A 21,259-nucleotide genomic window follows, 5' to 3' on the forward strand; every position below is an offset into this window, starting at 1 on the left:
ACACCTTGTTTTGTCCGAAACGCGTCATCTCATGCATTTTTTCCTTGTGATGTTGTGCTGTTTTTAACTTTTTTGATGAACTGAATAAATTGTTTTGAACATTTTTTAACCTTACACCAGTGCGGACAGAGTGGATATCTCTTTCCTCTTTTCTTCCTCTGCTACTTACCTTGGATCTAGACCAAGCGCCATCCATCTTCTATCCAGCACGGAGCAACCTTCAACATGCATTTTTGTGGGTGAGCATAAGCATTTCTTCTTCGTATTTTAAAATAAGTATTACTTTGCTATGCCCATACATATTATACATACATATATATATATATATATATATATATATATATATATATATATATATATATACACACTTAGGATGGAAGTAATTGCGATGTGCTATAAAGACCTACACCTTCCCTCTAAAAACACATATGGTACTTCTTACTGTATCCCTTCTAGTATTGACCTCTGTGTAATAAGGGAAATCTCTCATTGGTTCCTGCGTATAACATAACCAACAAAAGCTTCCCCTCACAGCAGAGGAGGCTCTCTTCTATCCCCTCAGCACCCGGCATAGTGGGTGTCATAGAGAAACACAGATGATTGCAGTTTTTTGGTGGCTGCTTGGGTTAGAAGGTGGTCCATGGGGGTGGCAGATGAGAAAGCCACGTGGTTCGCACTATGGCGCCTGTGGTTCGCGCCCGGCGTGGTCTTCAGTCCCCGATGGAGATTTGCTGTGAAGGGGCCGTCTCTGGGGACCCACGTAAGTAGGGACCTCTGCCCTCCTCTGACTTGCCTCCTTGCCTCTTCCAGTCACTGCCGGCCATGCAGGGTCGCGGCTGCGGCCCCAGTCTCTCCATGCTACTGCCCTGCTCCGACGCACGGATGGGCACAATGTTGGTATTGTGGTGCCAGGGCACTTTGGGAGCTGGTGTGGGGTATTGTGCCCGTTTACAGTGTGTGCAGGATGTTGGCAGGATATTGCTGGCCTGGTCCGGAGCCCTTGTTAAACATGACCGTTTCATGTATAAGGCGCACCGAAATATAGGGCGCACTTTTGATTTCTAAGAAAATCGTAGGGTTTTTTGTGCGCCTTATAGTCTGAAAAATACGGTAGTAAAACTGTATATCTGTTCTCATACTGTATATGATAATATATTGCAATATTGTAGAAAATGTATTTGAATTACATCATTAAATAGAAGGGCTTGGCTCAAGTGGAAGAAAGTGTTTCCTCTATGAAATGCTTTCCTTCATAGATGGTTATTTTGGTCTTTTGGTGTTGCTTTTTTTAACAATTTCAGTTTTTTTTCCTGGTCATTATGCGTACACAGCGAAAAAAGTTGGTAATCCAGGAGTAATAAGCAGGGTTGAATGAGCTGCTGGGGCTTTTCCTTGCTGAAAAAATATTATTTCTGTTTGTGTTTAATGTTTGATGGAAAGCTGAAGGCAGGCGCTTGATGTGTGAGAGGCAGTAATGTATACCTGTGTTTATCACAGTACAAGGCTTCATTGTATCTAATTATGAGTGTAACTAAAGTTATAATCATCACAAAACTAATACTGAGTAAGATTACCAGTTTCTTGTATAAATAAAAATGTGTTTTGAGGAGATGTGCAATTCAGGTTTCTACAAATAGTCAGTATGATGTATGTGTCAGAATCTGCAAGTTCTGTTGAGTTATGGCTGCAGCAACATAACGGAATCGGAGGAGCTCATGTATCAAACCATGGATGTGTCGGATCATAGGCCTTTACAAATTGGTACCACAGACAATTTAGCATTTACACCTGTTACCCATGAGTGAATTTGTTCTGACATGCGCATGTGGGATTTACCATACAAAACCAAACCCAAAACTGCTGGACTGACATTATTGGGGGGGATTTATTAAAACTGTTGGTGAATAGAGCAGTGCAGTCAGACTCTACAGTCCTATTTTGCATCAGATAAATCATGCAGGCTCATTTATCTGGTTCAGCATAAGACTGAAGAGTTGGACTTTAGACCATCTATTATTTGTTCCAGCGTACACCACAATTTTGTAGCACATGGCTGAATTTTTTTGATTCAAAGTGTAAAATTTTATTTTAAAAATGCATAAAAATTTACATTGATGGTAAATGTGCCCCAAACAGAAAATTTATAGGTTCCTATCTCCTAAATGTAATAGATGAACATGTGATGCCTCATAGTCATATGTTCACTTGAATAAATCCTCATAATATCAGTAAGACTGAAATAACCAAAAATCTACTTTTCAGCTACAAATTATAAGATGGTCACAACCTGCAAAATATAGCAATTAAACTGATTTTGAATATTTTGTTGAAAGCAGGCGACCTGGGGATTGCATTTGTCTTAACAGTTGACAGCCTGTACAACCATCGTGCAACTTTGTGACAAATAGAAATTATAAAAAAAAAAAAACATTTAAAAATGCATATTTACATGTGGATGCTTACGCACAAATAGGGATTTGAAAACAGTGTACTGGATGCAGGATGCTGCACACTTTAGAGGGCTATAACTTCGGATCTGTGGCACTGAGAGTCTTATTTTTTTCATATGAAATAGCAGAAGCTTGCCTTTCATATGAAAGTGCCAGTGAATTCATTTTCTATAAAAAAAATCTCACCTGAAATTCTCACTTTTAAATGTAATGCCTCCTGTGCACTTAGAAGCACATTTTTGAGGATGTATGAGATATGTCCTTGGCAGTGAAAGGGTTAAACGAGACACCCCTCTCCACAAAACTTGGCAAGAGTTCTGATATTTTCTATTAGTAGAACATTTGTTGAGTAAAGGATTGATTGTTTGTTTAGAAATGTTTTCCTAGTTTTAGCTCCTAATGATCGAGTTACATTTTCTGTAGCCACTGTAAATGTGTATACAATGTGCACAAGCCAATCATGATCATTTCAGCTAAAAATTGCATTTGAAACGGTATTGTTATTTTCATCGTTGCTATTTTTTGTTTATAGAGCTCCCTTATTTCTATGATGATGTACTTTTGAAAAGGGGTTCACATACATATCATGGCAATATAACTGGCACAAGTGGAAGGATGACCCTGCCTGTGACGGCTCACAGTCTACACGTGTTAATGAAAACAGCTGCATCTGCAATAATTTTTATATTCCTTCAGTAAGGATAGTATTGTTGCCTGTGGGTACCAAATTAAAGTTGAATTGTCCCTTAACTGGACAGTAGGGAGAGTTATCGTCTGGGGAGAGACACAAAAAGCACACACGTAGCTGGTGGTCAATATGGATCCTTGCCTTGTCCTTCAAACATCTTCATAGTGAATTTCCTGACTTCTGCCCCATACAGGATTGCCTCATGCAAACGACCATGTGCTCCCCAGGGCCATACCCCGGCATAGCTCACGGCCGGGTGGAGAAGGGAGCTCCACTCCCCTCTTCGTTGAAACCATAGTGGCCACTAGCTACTGTGTTTCCATAGACCTCTATGGGGGACACAGCTGTAAATTATGCGGCCGTATCACTGGCCCCCATATGGTCGTGTGAATGTTGCCTTAACAATAAACACATTTGTAGCTGTATCTCACAGTGACAAAGTTTGTCTATTCTAAAGTTGTCTGTATGCTAATCACTGTAAAGCCTGTATAAGTATGATCAGCAGGGTGCTTGTGTACAGATAGCCTGGCCTGAAGATTACAGGACAAGTGATGTTGTTTCTCATCTCTCACATCAAGTGTAATGTCTTCTATAATGTATACCAATCGTAGGTTTAATAGGAGTGTTTTCAGTGCCAAAATATTCATCAACATTCACATCCAAACAGCAAGGTGTGAACGTAGCCCAACTTTTTTTCCTTAAAGAAACAAGTCAAACATAGTGATGATTTGCAAAGAGAATAAATGTGCAGTATGAACAAAATACCTATAAACAAGGGAAAAAACTTAAAATAGAGCATGGGGGCATACTTAGGAGGAAACACATAGGGGGACTAAGGGGATTTGGGGAAGATGATACCTTGGCCAGCGTGTAAGAAGGTGAACCCATAGTGGAGTCCTCCACTCAACACACACTCCTTCCCATCCAGAAGTCATCCCAGGGGGCCCATATGAGATTGAATCTATTTGCTTTATTTTGGAGGAGAGCTGTGAGATGTTCCATTGTAAGGACTTCTTGAGTACAGAGCTCAACCCGGGATGGAGGGACAGGTTGTTTCCATTTGCCTGAGATTAGTCATCTAGCTGCAGGAACAAATGTAAAAGAAGATGGGAAGCATGCTTACTTAACTGCTTGGGGATTTAACAGGCAAATGCTATAGGAATTTGAAAGCTTAGGACTGAAGACAGGGTGTCCACAACGGTCCTCCATTATGGGTGGATGGAAGGGCAGAGCCAGAATATGTTCAGAATAGATGCTCCTCCCTCTACACACCCACAGAAAACATCAGACAAGTTGGGTATATATGTTACACGGCAGGTGTATGATACCAAAATATTAATAATTTTGTCCTGGTTTTCCTTGCATTGAGCACACTGGGAAGATTTAGCCACCCTGTCCCAAATTGCATTTCAGTCTCTAAAGGAAGCTCTCTAGCCAAGAAAGATTCCCATTTATGCATATAGTCATGTCTGGGGGGTCAGAGGGGTAGGTCAATATTTTATCGATATTTTGAAGATGGCTGAAATGAGGCCTGATGTGGACAATAACATCTTGCGGATCCTGTCAAATTCTGTGGGAGTAGAAACCGTAGGGGTGCCGTACATAGAATTCAGGAAAGACTTAATCTGTAAATAGCTAAAGATAGAAGAAGGAAGATCATACCTAAATTGTATGTCTGGAAAGTCTACAAATAGATTTGGAACTATAGTCTACAATGTCAGCAAATCGAAAAAGATTCTTAAGGAATTAGGGTCTGGACATTGGTCCCGTGAGGCTAGAACGTAGTTGTAGGTAAATAGGAAAGATGACATGGGTGAATGTTGAGATTCTAAAGGGAACTTTTGTCTGCACTGAAGCCATATCGATCTGGTGTGTGCCATAGGACCTTACAATGGGGAGTTTAGTTTAGTCTTAGTAGTAGCCCAGAGGTAGGCGTTGGGATGGACAGGGGCACTCTAGAGCTTCTCTACCTCCATCCACTTAGATGGGTTGCTAGGATTCGGCTTAGATGGGTTGCCCAGTAATATTTAACAATACCAGGCTCTGCTAGCCCCCCTCTCCCAATCCCCCATCCCTAATCTCTAGGCAGCATCATGAGGTTGTGGGGTAACCTGTGATGTTTATGTGCCCAAATGAACTGTAAGGGAATAAACACATCACCAGAGCAGAAATCAGAGACTTCTATTGTTCCAATGTGTATCACTACTGTGCGATCATATCCAGGGGAAAAAAATGCCAAAAAGAACTAAATAACCACTCATCTTATTAATTTCATATTTCTCCCGTGCCACAAACCTGGCGCTCCTTGATGATGACGTTTGTTTACTCGGCTGTAGTAACAAAATCGCTGCCATCAGCAGATTTTTGGATTACCGAGCAGCAGTTTGGCCCCTCGTTTTGCCAATGTGATCATTGGTATAAATTATTCTGCACTGACATAATGGCTGATTAATAGTTTTCAGATTTGCAATAAGTAAATTATGTCCAGAAGATGAGTGTTTGCACTACTATTACAGTGCATGTATCATGATGATCAACACTATAGAAATAATGAATAAGAGTAAACAGAATTTAGTGATAAAGGGACAACTTGTTGATACAGTGTAGTACAGGATGGATGATGCAGCAGACGAGTCACCAGGTTATTACATTATTTCTTTGATTGCAGCAATTGTACAAATGAAGAAACACTGATAATCTGATTATTGCAGATAAAGGATTCAGTTTAATTGGCCTTGGGATTGTGCTGCTCTAGACATTATGGTCCCTGAAGAAGGGTTTACTAATCTGTATATTGCTACTTAATTGGCATCTAGTTACTTGTACTTAGAATGTATTATTTAGAATAAGAAAGAATCCATTTGCCCTCATGCATTGAGGTGACTATAGGATGGAATGTAAAGTCTTATAATCTTTATATGAACTACTTGTACATGAAAATGCAACAGATGCAGGACTCCCATGTATATAAATGTCTATCAGCTATATGCAGCTTTGTGTATCACACACATTATGTATACAGAACATTTTGTCTAGAACCTATTGATGCTGCAGATGCTCTCCTTAAACCCAATAAACTCTCAGGCTTACAGAAGAAGGGAAATGTGTTATGCTTTAACATATGAACAATTTTACTACAAAGCACCCTTTTCTTATAAATATATAACCTAAAAAATTGTCTTGCCTGTTATTGTCTATTTTAATCCTTTTTCCCACTCTTTTGCTACTTTTTAGTTAATAAACACAAGCCATGGATTGAAACTACATACCACGGGATAGTGACAGAAAACGACAACGCAGTTTTGCTGGACCCTCCCCTGATAGCGCTAGACAAGGATGCTCCTCTACGTTATGCAGGTATGAGCCTTGTATCATTAATAACCATATCTTATTATTTCCAGATTGCAATCCATTAAGTGTACAGTATTCTCAATTCGTATCAAATTTTCCTTGGAAGTTTTTATCTTCTGTAATTGGCACAAATAGAGGTTTGCTCTAAAATCTGACTTGCTTTGTTGTTGCATAATATGTTGTGCAGATCTTATCTAACTGGTGGTGATGGACCTTGGCGTTTGGCCTGGTGTACCATCCACATACATCAATTCCTTGGCCGCTCTGTCCCTTCTGTACAGAGCAATCATGTTGGATTCTGAGTGTTCTGCTTCACTGACTTTCTAGCCCCTGGGTTTGTGAGGCCTCAATGGCAGACAGCACCACACGACTGAGCATGGAAGCAGTTTCTCGATTGTTCCACTCCGTTTGTTAGCAAATTGCTCATATAATTTTATTTGGATTCTTTACTTATTCCTAAAAGACCCATGGAAGCAGTCAGCCATTTCTGTGTTTGTGATGTATTGCAGTTCTGTTCCAGATCTCCAAAACTTTGTAACCAAAATAGCCATGCCTTTTCCTTTTTAATGTAGCAAATATTTAACAAACCCTTTACATTGTATAGGGCAGGTTTGGTTCATTACTAACTTGAATGCATATCCAATTTTCTTTTTTTGACAAACATATAGCTTTTTTCTTATTGTTTGTAATGCAGTTTATCTATGATGTTAATTAGATGACTGCTGCAAAGTAAGCACCCACAGGATTAGCTCATGTAATGTTGGTGACATGGAAAGGATTTCAAATAATCATGAAAAATGTGGTTTGAAAATGGGTAATTTTCTAGTGATACATTCATTTTAATGGTAATCTGTAAGCAGTTTTATCCACACAAAGCTGCAGATAATGTCAGATATTGATGCCGGAAAGCTGTGTAACCATAATTTTTGTAATTAGCTGGACGGATGTTAAAAAATGAATTTATATTCTAGTATTGTTACTGGACTCATTTACTCTAGCATTTTAGTGCACTCCTGTATCAGGTCTCACAAAACAGCCCCTCCCCTCTTCTCTGAGTAAGGGTAGCAGCAAGCTTCTAGTTAAAGATTACAGGAGATGGTCTGGGCACCAGTTTACATGCAGAGATCAAAGAACACAGGAATGCAAGGACACTCCCCTTTTGGCTGCAAGTCCAGCTCAAAACCCAGAATATAAATGCTTTTTATCCCCTCACCACGACAGCTCTATCGGAGAGAGGGGTCCCCAAACCCCCCCCCCCCTCCCCCGGGACAGGAGACCCAGACTTTAAATTTGAACATCTCTTTCTCCTAAGTGTGGTGTCCTCAGTGAGGTTCCTGAAATTTGCCTCCGGTGGTGCTCGTCAGAGCAAGAGTGTTACCTGTACCTGGTTCCCTTCTGGCTGTGAGCCAGGGTTAGAAACAATCGTTTCCCTGAAATAATCGTTTTTCAAGGAATGATCAGCAACTAAAATGGCATGACCAACAGCAGGAGAAAGCAAACACGATTGGTCTTAAGCGTTTCAGGTCTTTCTGACCCTTAATCATGGCCTATGATTAAGGGTCGGAAAGACCTGAAACACGGAAGAGTACTCTACTAGTCTTAAAAGCGCAAATTATGCCAAAATTGTAGCACATTTCAATCTGGTAGCTGATGGGGTTTTTCAGCTGCAGACTCGGCAGATATTCAAAATCTTTTCCTGCACCATCGGAAAGGGAATGACAAGGAAGTGTAAGGCAAGTACAGCTTATCAAAGTGTCTTCAACCTATGCTAAACCCACCACCACACATTTTTGTACAGCCATAAAATTCCATTAACACATAAATGAACTATATCATTTTATTTAGAAGTGATAGATGAGTAGGGTAGTGAGTGAGATCCAGTAGCATACCCCAGCCCCTCGTCCTTCCCTGGAGGGACATACCAAGCTCATGAGCGATTACAGCTGATAGATGCCCAGTATAAATTCTCCTCTATAGAAATCTGTGACGCCGGCAGAAACTGCATTCTCAAACAGTTGAATCAGCAGGCCTTTTTTTTGTCACACTGGTAAACAATATGGCCTTGTTCTTTCCCTCCCCCCAGAGGACAAATAGCTGCAGCTTTGTCCTGCCTTCTTCAGTAGGTGTTTTTGTTGAGTGCAAATTGCGAGAAGCCCATTGACTAAGATGAAATGTCTCTGTGCTGCATCTAGTTACACAGACATGTTAATCTGCTTAGCAGCCTTTCACCGTATTGGACACACCTCTATGGTCTGTATCCATCTCCAGCTAGGAGAGCAGGCTACTGTGTGGGAATGGAGGACAGGCCAGCACACACAGGGATCTTGTCCAATGTATCTGTTGGATATGACTGTGCATGTATACATTGTGTACACTGCAGTTGTTCTCCACCTGTTTGTCCATTAACCTGTTTATTTTTGGCTATTTATATAGACCAACATACTCCAAAAGTCTCTCCCATCAGTCCCTGTCCTCAGTCCTCTAGTTACAGGTCTCATGGTTGTTTCTGTGGTCGGTAGTCCTGTATTTTGCTGGATATCTGTGACTGCCATCTTGCCTTTTAGGGCCTACTAATGTTCGCTAACAGAATTTGACTTGGTGATTTGACATGCAGATGCCTCATGAACTTAGGCAGCAATGAGAGAGTATTTTCTAGACATGTTCTGTGCCGATACTGTGATATAATGTATTGAATGAAATGATGGTGAGAGTTAAAGTTTAAGACCCACGATCTGTGCCAACACCGATTGCGGTTGTTACCGGTGGGGGAGAGTGTTCAGGTTTGGAACTGAAACAGAACTTTCAGGTTGCCAAACAGAATCTGAACAAGTCTGCTCATCCCATTAATATTTTAGGTGACAAAGCCACTTAAAAGCATTGAACCAAGTCTAGTCCAAGCTTCCTCAGTTCCATTATCAGTCTCCTCAGGCTAGTCTTAGTATGTTGGGCCTGTTAATAACAAGTACGAATTTTATATGTTCTAGGTATAACCCTCATCCCAGATATAGTGTCTAATTATCTTACCTAAAAGTAGAAGAAGAGGAGTTTGTGATCCGCATTGGGGGACATTTAAATAAAGTGTTGGTGTCTGCATTGGCTTTGTTACCGACCTGCTCTCGTAAAGAAGATACACATTTAATATTGTGGAGCTGTGCAGATACATTTCTGCCGCCAAGAGCATTTTTTGTCCCTGGGACCAAAATCTGTCTCGAGTACCAGAAATGTGTCCAACAGTCAGAGAACAGGCAATAGCACTGTTTTGTGTCCCTGCTAGACCAAATTTCTTTTGGCACCGCCAGCTAATAAATAGGTCGGAGAGCAGAAAATGTGATGAGAGCGCCACAAAACTGGCAGAAACACCATAGTAAATGTCCCCCATTGAGGCTGTCAGCTAACCACACAGACTGTGGCTAACAAATAGCCCTTCGTGGGCCTTACATTGTGCATTCTCCATGGTTTACCAACCCTAGAACATGCAGACTGCTTGTACTGCAGAAGATTCAGCATGTCCTATTCCTGCCCAGCAAACACTTCCTTAGGACATTGGCAGGATGAGTGGTGCTCAAAGCCCACAGCCACACACAGTTGTGTGCATGAAGCATACTAGAGACCTAGAAACCTCAGTACCAACATATCCAACAGGTAGAAGGCCCAGTTCAGTATATTGAGAGGCAAGGTAGATCCGGTTAAATTGAATTCCTGAGTATAGACCAAATAATTCCATTAATCCCATAGCTGTCTCTGTGAAGTAGCAGCATAGCAAAGGAGCATAAAATATCAATTTGTCTTTCCCATTTCCATTAGAAATACAGGCAGTCCCCGGGTTACATACAAGATAGGGTCTGGAGGTTTGTTCTTAAGTTGAATTTGTATGTAAGTCGAAACTGTATATTTTATAATGGAAGTTCTAGACAATTTTTTTTCTTTTGCCCCAGTGACAATTGGAGTTTCAAAATTTTTGGTGTAATTGGACCAAGAATTATCAATAAAGCTTCATTACAGACATCTTACAGCTGATCATTGCAGTCTGGGACTATAGTAAAGCATCCAGAGAGCTTCACCAGAGGTCACAGTGGGCAGAGGGGTCCGTCTGTAACTATGGGTTGTCTGTAAGTCGGGTGTCCTTAAGTAGGGGACCGCCTGTAGTCTATATCCCCTTATTAAACCTAATATAACATGTCATGGGTTCTATTATATGGGCAAATGACTTTTTTTGTCTTAAACATCATACTTATGTTTCCATTAATATACAGTAATGGGAATGGTAACAGTCTGGGAATTCCTATAAAGGACTTCCACTCAGTTCCTAAAATTAGAACCAACCGCAAAGCAAAAAGAACGGCAAAAATAGATGCTACCACCATCCCATCACCCCAGTGTGAAAAACCAGGTCCTGATAAAAGTTTGAATCCCTGCTGTTCAGTCACTATTTAATAGCATGGCCTATTAATAATCTAAAGGAACCTTATAATAATAATTTCAGCATATTCCTTCCACAGCTCCACTGAAAGGCAATTTTTACATGCCAAGGTATTTGCAGTGTGTAAAAGAAATCTACTATCAAAATAAAGCATAAAGAAACAAGGGCACTAACTAATAATAGATCCAGACACTGTGACTGGGAATATTCTTATGTGTGTTATCCATGGTCCCTTTCCTTCTAAAATCATCTTTTAACATTATGCTAATGATTCAGAGGGGCTCTGGGGGATGTTACAAAAAGCCTTCTGTGCTGTAGCTGTGCAGGCTGTCCTGCTGTGATCTCAGTGCTTCTGGCTCATAACCATAATTTTAAAAGTTGATAGAAGGAGGTCATGGATAAAAAATATAAGAAGATTACCACAGTCACAGTCCTGGATCTATGAGTAAGTACCCCTGGTTTATGATGCTTGATTTTGATTGTAGATTTCCAATTCCAACAGGGTATTTGGGAGATCTCTTAAGAGGATCCTGTCAGCATTGCTGATGGCAAATAACATTTTGAGTGGTTAGAAGAATTTAATTGAACATGGAGAGCATGAACAATCTCCATGCAGAATTTGGTGGGTTTCGATTTATGTAATGAATTCACATTTCATGTTTCCTGATCCGTAACTGAGCTGTTACACCATTCTCTGAGCCAACATGTCATGGACATATAGTGACTAGAGAAGGATTTAGATCTGGGGAATGGGATGTCATAAGGAGTTCCTCTGACTAGCATTTTGGAATATTTTTGGGATATAATTATTCTCTATAATAGATAAAAAAAAAAAAAATTTTGTCTGGATTCTACAGCTTAGTAAATGGCTCTGTATTTAGATAGATGTGGTGAACACAAATGATGTATTTTGGTTATGGGCAGCACATTTAAATAAAGCTACTATATTGAATTACAATGGCATACATATTTTGGGCACCCAATCATCCTCCCCTGTGTCGCACCCATTTCTGCAATTCTAGTTATGTCCACCAGAGTCCCTGTATTAATCTGCATGAACTTACTAGTAAAGGGTGAGGGGATTTATCAAGGAGCCAATACACAGAACCCATAGACCTATTTATAATTTTTATTAAATTTATTAATTATTATAAATTTTTATTATAATTTATAATATTTATTAAACACCCAGTTCAGTTTCTGGAGAAGTGAGGAAGTTGTCTATGACCCTGTTCCCCATAGGTGAACTTTATTGGTGTATCTGGGTCATTGCATTGTGAAAGTGTACTCCCCCCCCCCCCCCTTTAGCTTATGGATGCCGCCAGCTCCCCCTAAAGCTCATAGGTTTAAAACATTTCTGAAAGAAAAGACGACAACCTCCTTGAAATGAACGAGGAAAGGACTTTGAGAACTTGCTGGCAGCGGTAGGGAACTCGTGGCTGGAATTTCAATGAAGCTACATTATTGCCTGTCTTACTGCAGGCTGAAACATGTGATCTGAAAATCAAAGCCTCCCGTATCTCGCCAGGGACCCGGCGCCTCATTTCACCATCTCCTCCTTTACATTATTATGCTCTTTGTTAGTGTTGTGAGCAGCGAGTGAAAAACCGCCATTGAAGGTGGGGGGAGATGTAATGCTTTATAAATGGTGCAACTTTAATGCTTTGCTCAAGGTTTGAATGCTCATTCCCCCTAAAGCAAAGCAGTCTGGGTTTCTGTATTTCAATTATTTATTTATTTTTTAAATGTTCCAATTCAGTCCTAACCTAGTGAGGTTTTTCTGTAGATTCTTTAAAGATTTGCTCTTGCACTCTTCTAGTCAATATAAACTGATGGGACTTTTTTGTCACATTTTTAATGCATAATTGCAGAAAAAAATGGGTATTTTATATTGATTTTATCATGTATAATTTTGACACTATTACAATAAAAAGTAGTATAAGAGTGCAGTCACACATCGCGTCTAATGCATTCCACCAGCTGGACAGAGATTTGCCTAATTAAACAGTTGTAGGCATTTGCATTTACAAAACGCAACCGTTAAGGCATGTGTTTAACACAATGTTAACATTAGTGTTTTGTGAACGCACATGTTAACAGATGTTTAATTGGGCAAATCTCTCTTCAGTTGTTGCAATGCGTCAGACAGCTGGGCCTTGCAGGTTAAAGGCCTTTCATAATGAACCTTGCTTTTTTGAGAAAAGTTTTGACATGAATGCAAAGAAATCTTCTCTGGATGCCAAAGCATTTTGGTGCACCTTGGATGTAGGTCTGGCGCACTTGTCTTGTACGGTCTTCACATAATAAAAATGAAGACCTCTCCGAATGCAGGCTCATTGATTTTATTGAAATAAAAAAGTCTGCTTATGATGCTGACATGGCCATATGTTTAGTTTACATGTCTGTACAGAGGGTTTCAGGTTTGGTGGGGGATTGAAGTCTTATCAGAACATGCACACCTGGAGGTACAGCATTAGCCGCTGCCACTAATACAATAATAACACTACCTGTAAATGACATTGCTTTGGTTCAGCTAGACCAGGGGTGGCGAACCTATGGCACGGGTGCCAGAGGCGGCACTCTGAACCCTTTCTGTGGGCACCCAGGCCATCACCCCAGAATGAAGTTCACCAGACAGAACTCAAAGAATCTGCCTGCAGAATCTTCCTACAATGATAGATGAATTTGCCCTCCTCCTTTCAACTGGGTTGGTGTCCTTGGGAAGCTGAGGGATGGAAAGTTGTCAATGTACAAGGAGAAATACATTCCTGCTTAAATTGCTGCGCTGGCACTTTGCAATAAATAAGTGGCTTTTGGTTGATGTTTGGGCACTGAGGCTCTAAAAGGTTCGCCATCACTGAGCTAGACAGTAACTGCACTTACATCTGCTGCTGTCTGAAGTGTTGGGATCCCTCATTAGGGTCTAGAATTGGTATATTGTATCTTTGTATCTTCTCCAAATGTCTTTGTAAAATCTGCCTTGGATGAGCCTGAATTCCCATTTATTTAGCTTCAAGGTCAGTGCTTTACTTCTATCTAAATAGTATATGTATCCATATTTTATGTTTCCTAGACTAGTATACTGTATATCTATATATAACTCTGTGTCTTTCATTACGTTAATAGTTAAAGAATATCTACCACCAGGAAGAAGGATTGTAAACCAAGGCTTAAACTATGCATAAGAGCCTGAGGGGCTCCATTAACACCTATGGAGCCAGGAGCCCCTCAGACTCATTTGCATAATCTTTAAAACCTTTTTTTTTCCTTAAAAACAAAGTCATAAAAAACCTAAAGAGGAGCAGATCCTGCCAGAAGGGGCACACACCTGCCTATAAGTGTGCTTGGTTTACAATCCTTCATCCTGGTGGTAGATGTCCTTTAAGACTTTAGGGTTAATAATTAGAAGAAGTGCACAGCCGTTACTGGCAAGTATACACTTGTTTTATTAACACTTGAGTCTCAAAGGGATTGTTAAGACCCCCTCCCACCCCTGTGTGGGCTCTTTATTTACTCTGCTCATAATTGCAGTTCACCCCCACAAATTATCTTCTCCACCATGAGGTCATGGCTCTGGCGCTGCCCCCTGTTTGAAGTGGTTCTCTTGATAGCACTGATGCATGTTCCCGCTGTCTTCCTCCCCTTGCTGGGTCTCTCCTGGGAGCAGATAAAACCCACTGGCAGATTGTGCCTTCTCCATACAAGGCGATGCTACAAACCCAGTCTCAGAATTTTCTGCTTGTTAGAAGGAAGCCATGTCATGTCTTTCTTGCACACTAATTTCCCTGTACTACAATGGAGAAATCCTGTATATTATCTGGAGCACCTGGTATGGGTTGTTCTTGGAAACTCATGTAAATCACATAAAATGTAGCAGACAAGAGACCACACAATGGAGGGAGTGGTTCATGAGTCAGTAACCTCATTCATGTCTCTGTACCACCAATAATACATCATTTCATGCATGTACGCTGGTTATGCTTATGCATAAGGTGACGGGCCTGTTGTTACTGTCTGGCCAGGCTCCTTTATGTAATGCAACATAACATCTTGGCAAGTCCTTGTGGGCTTTTTGGAGGCTCTGTAAACCTCAGAGATTTCAAGACTTGTGGTCACACAGGAATCATTGATGTATGAACCTGGTTGTCACTTGTAGGAATATGTTATCAGACCAGAGTTGGTTTAAGACAGCCGCCAAATGCTGTAAACTGCTCATATATCAAGGTGACCGGAGGAGGAACATTTCTGTACTGTGTACAAAGAAGATAAAGTTTATTAATATTACAGGAAACAAAGACCATTATTAAATGAGCCCAGACGATGCTTTATAATAGAAGAATAGATGAGCAACAATTATACAGTGTTGTTTTGACAGAAGCCTCATTGCATGTCTTATCCTAATGAGACTGTCCATAGTGGTCTACTATATGTATGCTACCAGGGAGAGCAGTGTTGATGTGTTGTAGGTTATCTAAGTGGAAAAAGATTTTTGGAAAAACTTTGTTCCTCCAACTACATTCCTATGTGGCACTAGGTTTTGTTTGGATTAATAAATCTGCTGCTGACGGTTTAGTGAAATGTAGTATTTGTGTTTCTTTATCACTGGGAATTATGGTAAAAAAATACAATACAGCCTTGTGTTTACTGTTTGTTTGTTTTTTTTTTTTTTTGATCACATAATTTTTTTTTTTGAAAAACCGAATGAGTTTTCCATTCCCCCCCCCCCATTTTTAACCACTTAATGACCAAGCTCATTAGCAAAAACCAGAATGTGTCACTTTATCCGGTTATAACTTTAGAAGGCTTTAACTTACCCAAGTGTTTTTGAGTTTGTTTGTTTGTTTTTCTGTTTATATTTTTGTAGTAGTAGGAAATTTTAGTTTATATATTTAACATTTATTTATGAAAAAAGGTGAATTTGGTAAACATTTTTGAAAAAATGTTTTTCAAACTGATAGTCTTACTACCCAAATAAGTTACTAACATTAGAAGTGTCCTTTTGTTTTATTACAACGCTAGAAAGATCACAAATAAAACAGCCTTCTCTAAAATTTCAAGAAAATTTTAGAATTAATTACTTTAGGGACCATTTCATTTCTATAGGGGTTTTGGAAGTTCTGTTAATAGAAAGTCCCCACATATCACCCAGTTCTATTAACTTCACCCCTCAAACTACTCAAAACAGGAGGTAGGAAACTTATTAACCCTTTAATTATTTTCCAGAACTTCAAACAAAATGAAGGTTTGATTTGGAATTCACCAATATTTATCATTAATACATTCATTTAGCCGCAAAATTTACCCACATAAACTGAATAAAAGTAGAAAAATCTAAAAATCTAGTAATATATTGTGCAGTTTTTTCCGAGTAAGACAACACCCCATATGTGGATGTAAACGGCTGCCGGGGCACATGGCAGGGCTCGAAAGGGAAAGAACCATTGAGCTGGCACACGTGGCATTTTGGTTGCGCTTTGAAACAAAATCCCAAGGCTCCACCTGCGATTGCACGTTGAAATAAGATTGCATTTACTTTGCGTTTAGTTAACGCGTTGGAAACGCAATGTTGCCAAAATACGTTATCGCGAATGGAGCCTTTGGATTGCATTTCCAAATGTAACCAAAATGCCACTTGTTAACATGGCCTCAGGTACCACAAACCCTTATCCCGGACAATTTGTAAACTTTTTATGATGTGGTATAGGGGACATATTAACCCCTTGCCTTTTTCCATTTTACTTTGTTTCCCCACTTTGAAAAATCAATAACTTTTTTATTTTTCCATGTACAGAGCTGTATGAGGGCTTATGTTCTGCATAACAAATTGTACTTCCTAGTGACCGTATTTTATATTCCATCCCTTGTACTGGGAAGTGTAAATACAATTCGAAATAAGGTAAAATTGAAAAGAAACCGCATTTTCTTGTGGGCTCTTGGAACATTTTTATTTTTTTTATTTTTCCATTACTTTCATATGAACCAGTGATCACTAGTTCATACTAATGCACTGCAATAACCATGTATTAACCCTGTAATGGAAAATGGCGCCCAAAATCGAAAATGGCACTTTCTTGCCATTTTAAAAAATAAAAAAAATTCTTTAAAAATGATTGAAAGATCGTACAGTCCTAGAAATGGCAGCATTGAAAGCGTCATCAAAAGTCGCATAAAAATGACACCACCCACAGCTCCGTACACCGAAGTATGAAAAGGTTATCTGTGCCATACGGCAAAATATATAAAAAATATTTTGTACAGGAGGTTTTAATTTTTGTAAATGTATGAAAACATTATAAAACCTATACAAATTTGGTATTCCCGTGATCGCACTGACCCAAAGAATAAAGTAGAAAGCCGTAATATCCAAGCCCACAAGAAAATGGCGCTAATGCGGTTTTTCACCATTTTCGCTGTATTTGGAATTTTTTTCAGCTTCCCAGTACACAACATGGAAAATTAAATACCATCACTATGAAGTGGAATTTGTTACACAGAAAACAAGCCTTTACAGAGCTCTGGGCCAGGTCGTTAAGGGGTTAAGGCTGCAGGTACTTAATTGTGGATGATCTGGCCTTTTACATACTCTGCCATTAGGCCATTAAAACAATGCTCACATCTTTTTTGGAGGATGTTTCATTTTGATATCAGAGTCAAAAATCACAGATGAAATAGCAGACCACATTAAAGTCAATTGGGTCAGTTAGTATGTGATAAACCACTTATTCATTCCCACCTAGCTTTCTATAACAGGAATGCTGCAGTTGTGACCTCAGTCTTGGGTCTCATGCACACGACCATAAATGGTGGCCATGATCTAGCCGCACCATTAAAATCCAACTAATTATTTATTAAACGATGGAGAGAATTGGACTGGATGGAGGTGGGAATTTGTAGATAATTTAATTTGCTGCTTAAATACTTAATGATCTAGATCAGTGGTGGCGAACCTATGGCATGGGTGCCAGAGGCTGCACTCCTAGCTCTTTCTGTGGGCACCTGGGCCGTCGCCCCAGCACACCAGACAGGACTCAAAGTATTTTCTTGCAGTTCCATACAACTTTAAAGCTGCTTCTTTCAGTGATAGATTTCAAAGTGATACTTACTCGGCTACTTGGGACTGTAGGAAGAGGGAGAATGTGTAGACAGGACCGAATTATCTTTGGAGGACGTCCTGCTGGATTCTCTGTTTACAGGTGTCCTCAGGAGGCCAGTATGATTGAACGTTGTTGAAGAATAGGGAGCAATAAGTTACTGAATTAATTTTTGGTTGGCACCTCCACCTCGTGATAATTTTGGGTTGGTGTTGCAGTTTGGGTATTTAGTCTGTAAAAGGTTTACCATCACTGATCTAGATTGACAAAGTGTTTAAAGGAAACCTACCACTGCTAATGGTAGGTATTAGCTGTAAACACCGGCCACCAGCTCAGGGTGAGATGGTGCCGGAGCTTACCTTTGCTAGTGTTTTAAACCGCTATATCGCGGTTTAAACACATTTTGATGAACAGACCCGAAGCAGCTTCGGCGCTGCGCGCGGCCGTACGCGCGCGCCTCCATAGGAAGTGCTGGAGGCACTATGTATGCTTCTTCGACAATTACAGCTCAGTCATCAAAATAATGATTGTTTGAGAACAGCAGGAGCTTGAGAAGATATTCCAACTTCACTGAAAGCAGTTGGAGGAGGTGATAAAAGCTCCTCCTGCAATCCTTCCATCAAAAAAGTGGGATTTATCACTGTGGTGTGTTCTTTTCTTGTACTAGTTTTTGAGACCTTTTATGTCTTATCTGTCAAGCTAAAATGTTGCACAAAAGTCTCATCTTCCCAGATCAGTCAGAAAGTAGTAGTACAAGAAACTAGACAATATGGTGATAAGTCCTCCCCAAAGTTCACATTTTCAGATTAAACTCCACTTTGGCAGTTTGCTGGAGATGATGGTTTTGGAGAAGGGGCCAGAGTTCAGGACTCGCCATCCAGCTGACACATAATGAACTATTTGTTTGCCAATGCCATGCTCCTGCTAACTTTGGCTCATCCCAGGAAGGACAGATTAACCTCTTCTGTCTAAAGGGTCGCATGTTTGTTATGTGGATTTTAATTGGACATTGTAGTCTGTGAACATGAATGGTTTGTCTTTACTGTGCATGAAAACGATGCCTAGATTTTATGCTAAGCCAATGCCCTTTCTAAAAATGTTCTATTTTGTTATGTTAAATACCATCTTGTTGCAATCCATTAAAAAATGCTGTATTTAAAACAAGTTGCTTATCATTTATAACTTTTGTTTTATTTCTAAAGTTCACCTGTCACCATAAGTTCAGTTGTGTTCACTGAATAAGCTGAATGTAGACATTAGTCGATTGACTCATGTAGTACCATGTGTTGGACCAATACCCTCTGCAGAGATATCAAATGAAGTAACAGTAACCTCTGTTGCTTGATATAATTCAGATGTTGTTGCAGCCTGCTTTTGTCCTTTACCCCCCAATCCGGTGACAGGAGCACTTTAACCATTCCTGACATGGCATGTGATGCTTCCTCCCACATTGAATGGCAGGAACGTTACTTTGCAGCCCACATTGTGTACATGAGAAATACTGTGTTACCTCTTCTCCCATTCAGTGTTATTTAGCAGCATTGGATTTGGCAGGTATATTGGCTGAAAACTTAGGCTTGAGTGAACAATTGTAAAAAACAACTGGTTTGTGTGTTTCTCTGACCATCCCTTTTCTCCCCAATTACTGACACAGGTTTATCTTTTCTTCCTTTAGAGAGTTTTGAGGTGACAGTCACCAAAGAAGGTGATAACGGGTTCTTTCTATCCTCTTATGACTTATTAACCCACTAACTTTTTTGGTTCTGAAAATGGGGAATCAGGAATTTCACTCCTTCAGTGCCATTCAAGGTGCAATGTGTATATTGCCTTTGAGTACTGGCTCTGAAGGGGTTAAACAGAAGATACACTGATCCCTTTTTTATGATCTTCTGTTTTTGTTGTTTTTTTGTTACTTTTTAAGTTCTATTTTAAAATCAAAACAATTTGCTATGTAACCCCCATTGGTTCGAAATATCTAGCTGTCGGACATCCATTTCAAGAAATAAGAAAGTTGTCATTGTTTAGCATAGTGGTCAATATGTTTCATGTGGCTTTTGAGATCAGAACCTGTGTGAGGGCCAACCGCAAGTACTTTTATCCATATGAAAAGTGGGCCTGGACAGCACATTGATTCGGCTCTCTCACAGAACCAGGTCCTTTTATATTCATCCCTTTCTAAATACACATTTGACCTACTTAGTATTTGAACCATTTACTATATATCCACGTCTATACTATTCCAGTATAAGGCCACAGCGTTACAGATCTTCACTATTCATATACTGCACCAATATCAGGATAAGATAGTGAGAATCCTTCTGAATCCATATCCCTACTATACCATCCTGAGAACCACTCAGTTTCCATAATACACATATCTATTATTACACCAGTATTCCTCTGTATCCATATCTATACAGCACAGAATGAGGAACGTAGAATGACCTTCCATCCATACATGTACATTTTATATTACAGACACTGAGCCAATTGCAAACTATGCCAATGTCCATCCAACATAATTCTGTTTTTGTCTCTGTTCTGTATAAGATCTTTTGTAGACTCAATACAACTTGTGAGATAAGTTTATCTGCCACAATATATGATGGAAACATTGTAACAGATCGAACAAAATCTATGTATATTTTAGTGGAAACTTTAATGGTGGGGGCTTTTGATTAGGAGTGGGATGCAAATGCTAGGTAAATCTGCTTGTCTAAGAGCAACACTAATCAGACTATTCACATCTGCCATGAAGCTTATTATGCTGAGTATATGTGACCATTCTTTGTCACTTCCCAAACCTTATTCCAGTTAGTAGAAAGAACAGTGTTTTCCTGGCAATACTGGCTCCTCTGACAATATATAAGCACGATAAAATGATTGTGCCAAATATTTGTAACACAAAGGAGTTCACGTGACTTTCCATAAATGCTTTGAGGAGACAACATGTCTGAGTAAAATTGTTCAGTGTCATATACGGTGCATCCCCGAATATAGTCTGTGCCGGCAGCAATTTATAGAAGGTGTATTCCTTGGCCACAGGCTCTTGAAATGGATGTCTGAGCTATGAATATTTCATTTTATTCCCATAAATTTTTTTGCATTTGATTCCCTAATTTTAGCCAGGTTCATTGCACAGGAAGACTTCATCTTATTACTTACTGTCTTTTTATCCCGGCCCATGAAACCAATATTCTTGGTAATAGAATTTCCATGAATCAATGGTGCTGGAGCTGTAGCTGAGCCTACCTCATCT

General features: G+C 39.7%; 1 protein-coding gene across 4 annotated transcripts in view; it reads left to right on the forward strand.

The window, feature by feature from the left end:
• The window catches only part of CLSTN1 (calsyntenin 1), a 68,743-nt gene that overhangs the window by 17,294 nt on the left and 30,190 nt on the right, over nt 1-21,259 (forward strand). For 2 of the 4 annotated variants that reach the window (XM_072156506.1, XM_072156508.1), the window contains exons 2-3: nt 6,373-6,495; nt 19,676-19,705. In XM_072156506.1, coding sequence (XP_072012607.1) covers nt 6,373-6,495; nt 19,676-19,705 — 153 coding nt within the window. The remainder of the gene's footprint in view (nt 1-6,372; nt 6,496-19,675; nt 19,706-21,259) is intronic. The other 2 variants (XM_072156507.1, XM_072156509.1) reach the window with 1 other exon arrangement.

The sequence above is a fragment of the Engystomops pustulosus genome, chromosome 6 (genome assembly GCF_040894005.1).
Source record: "Engystomops pustulosus chromosome 6, aEngPut4.maternal, whole genome shotgun sequence".
Classification (NCBI taxonomy): Eukaryota; Metazoa; Chordata; class Amphibia; order Anura; family Leptodactylidae; genus Engystomops; species Engystomops pustulosus.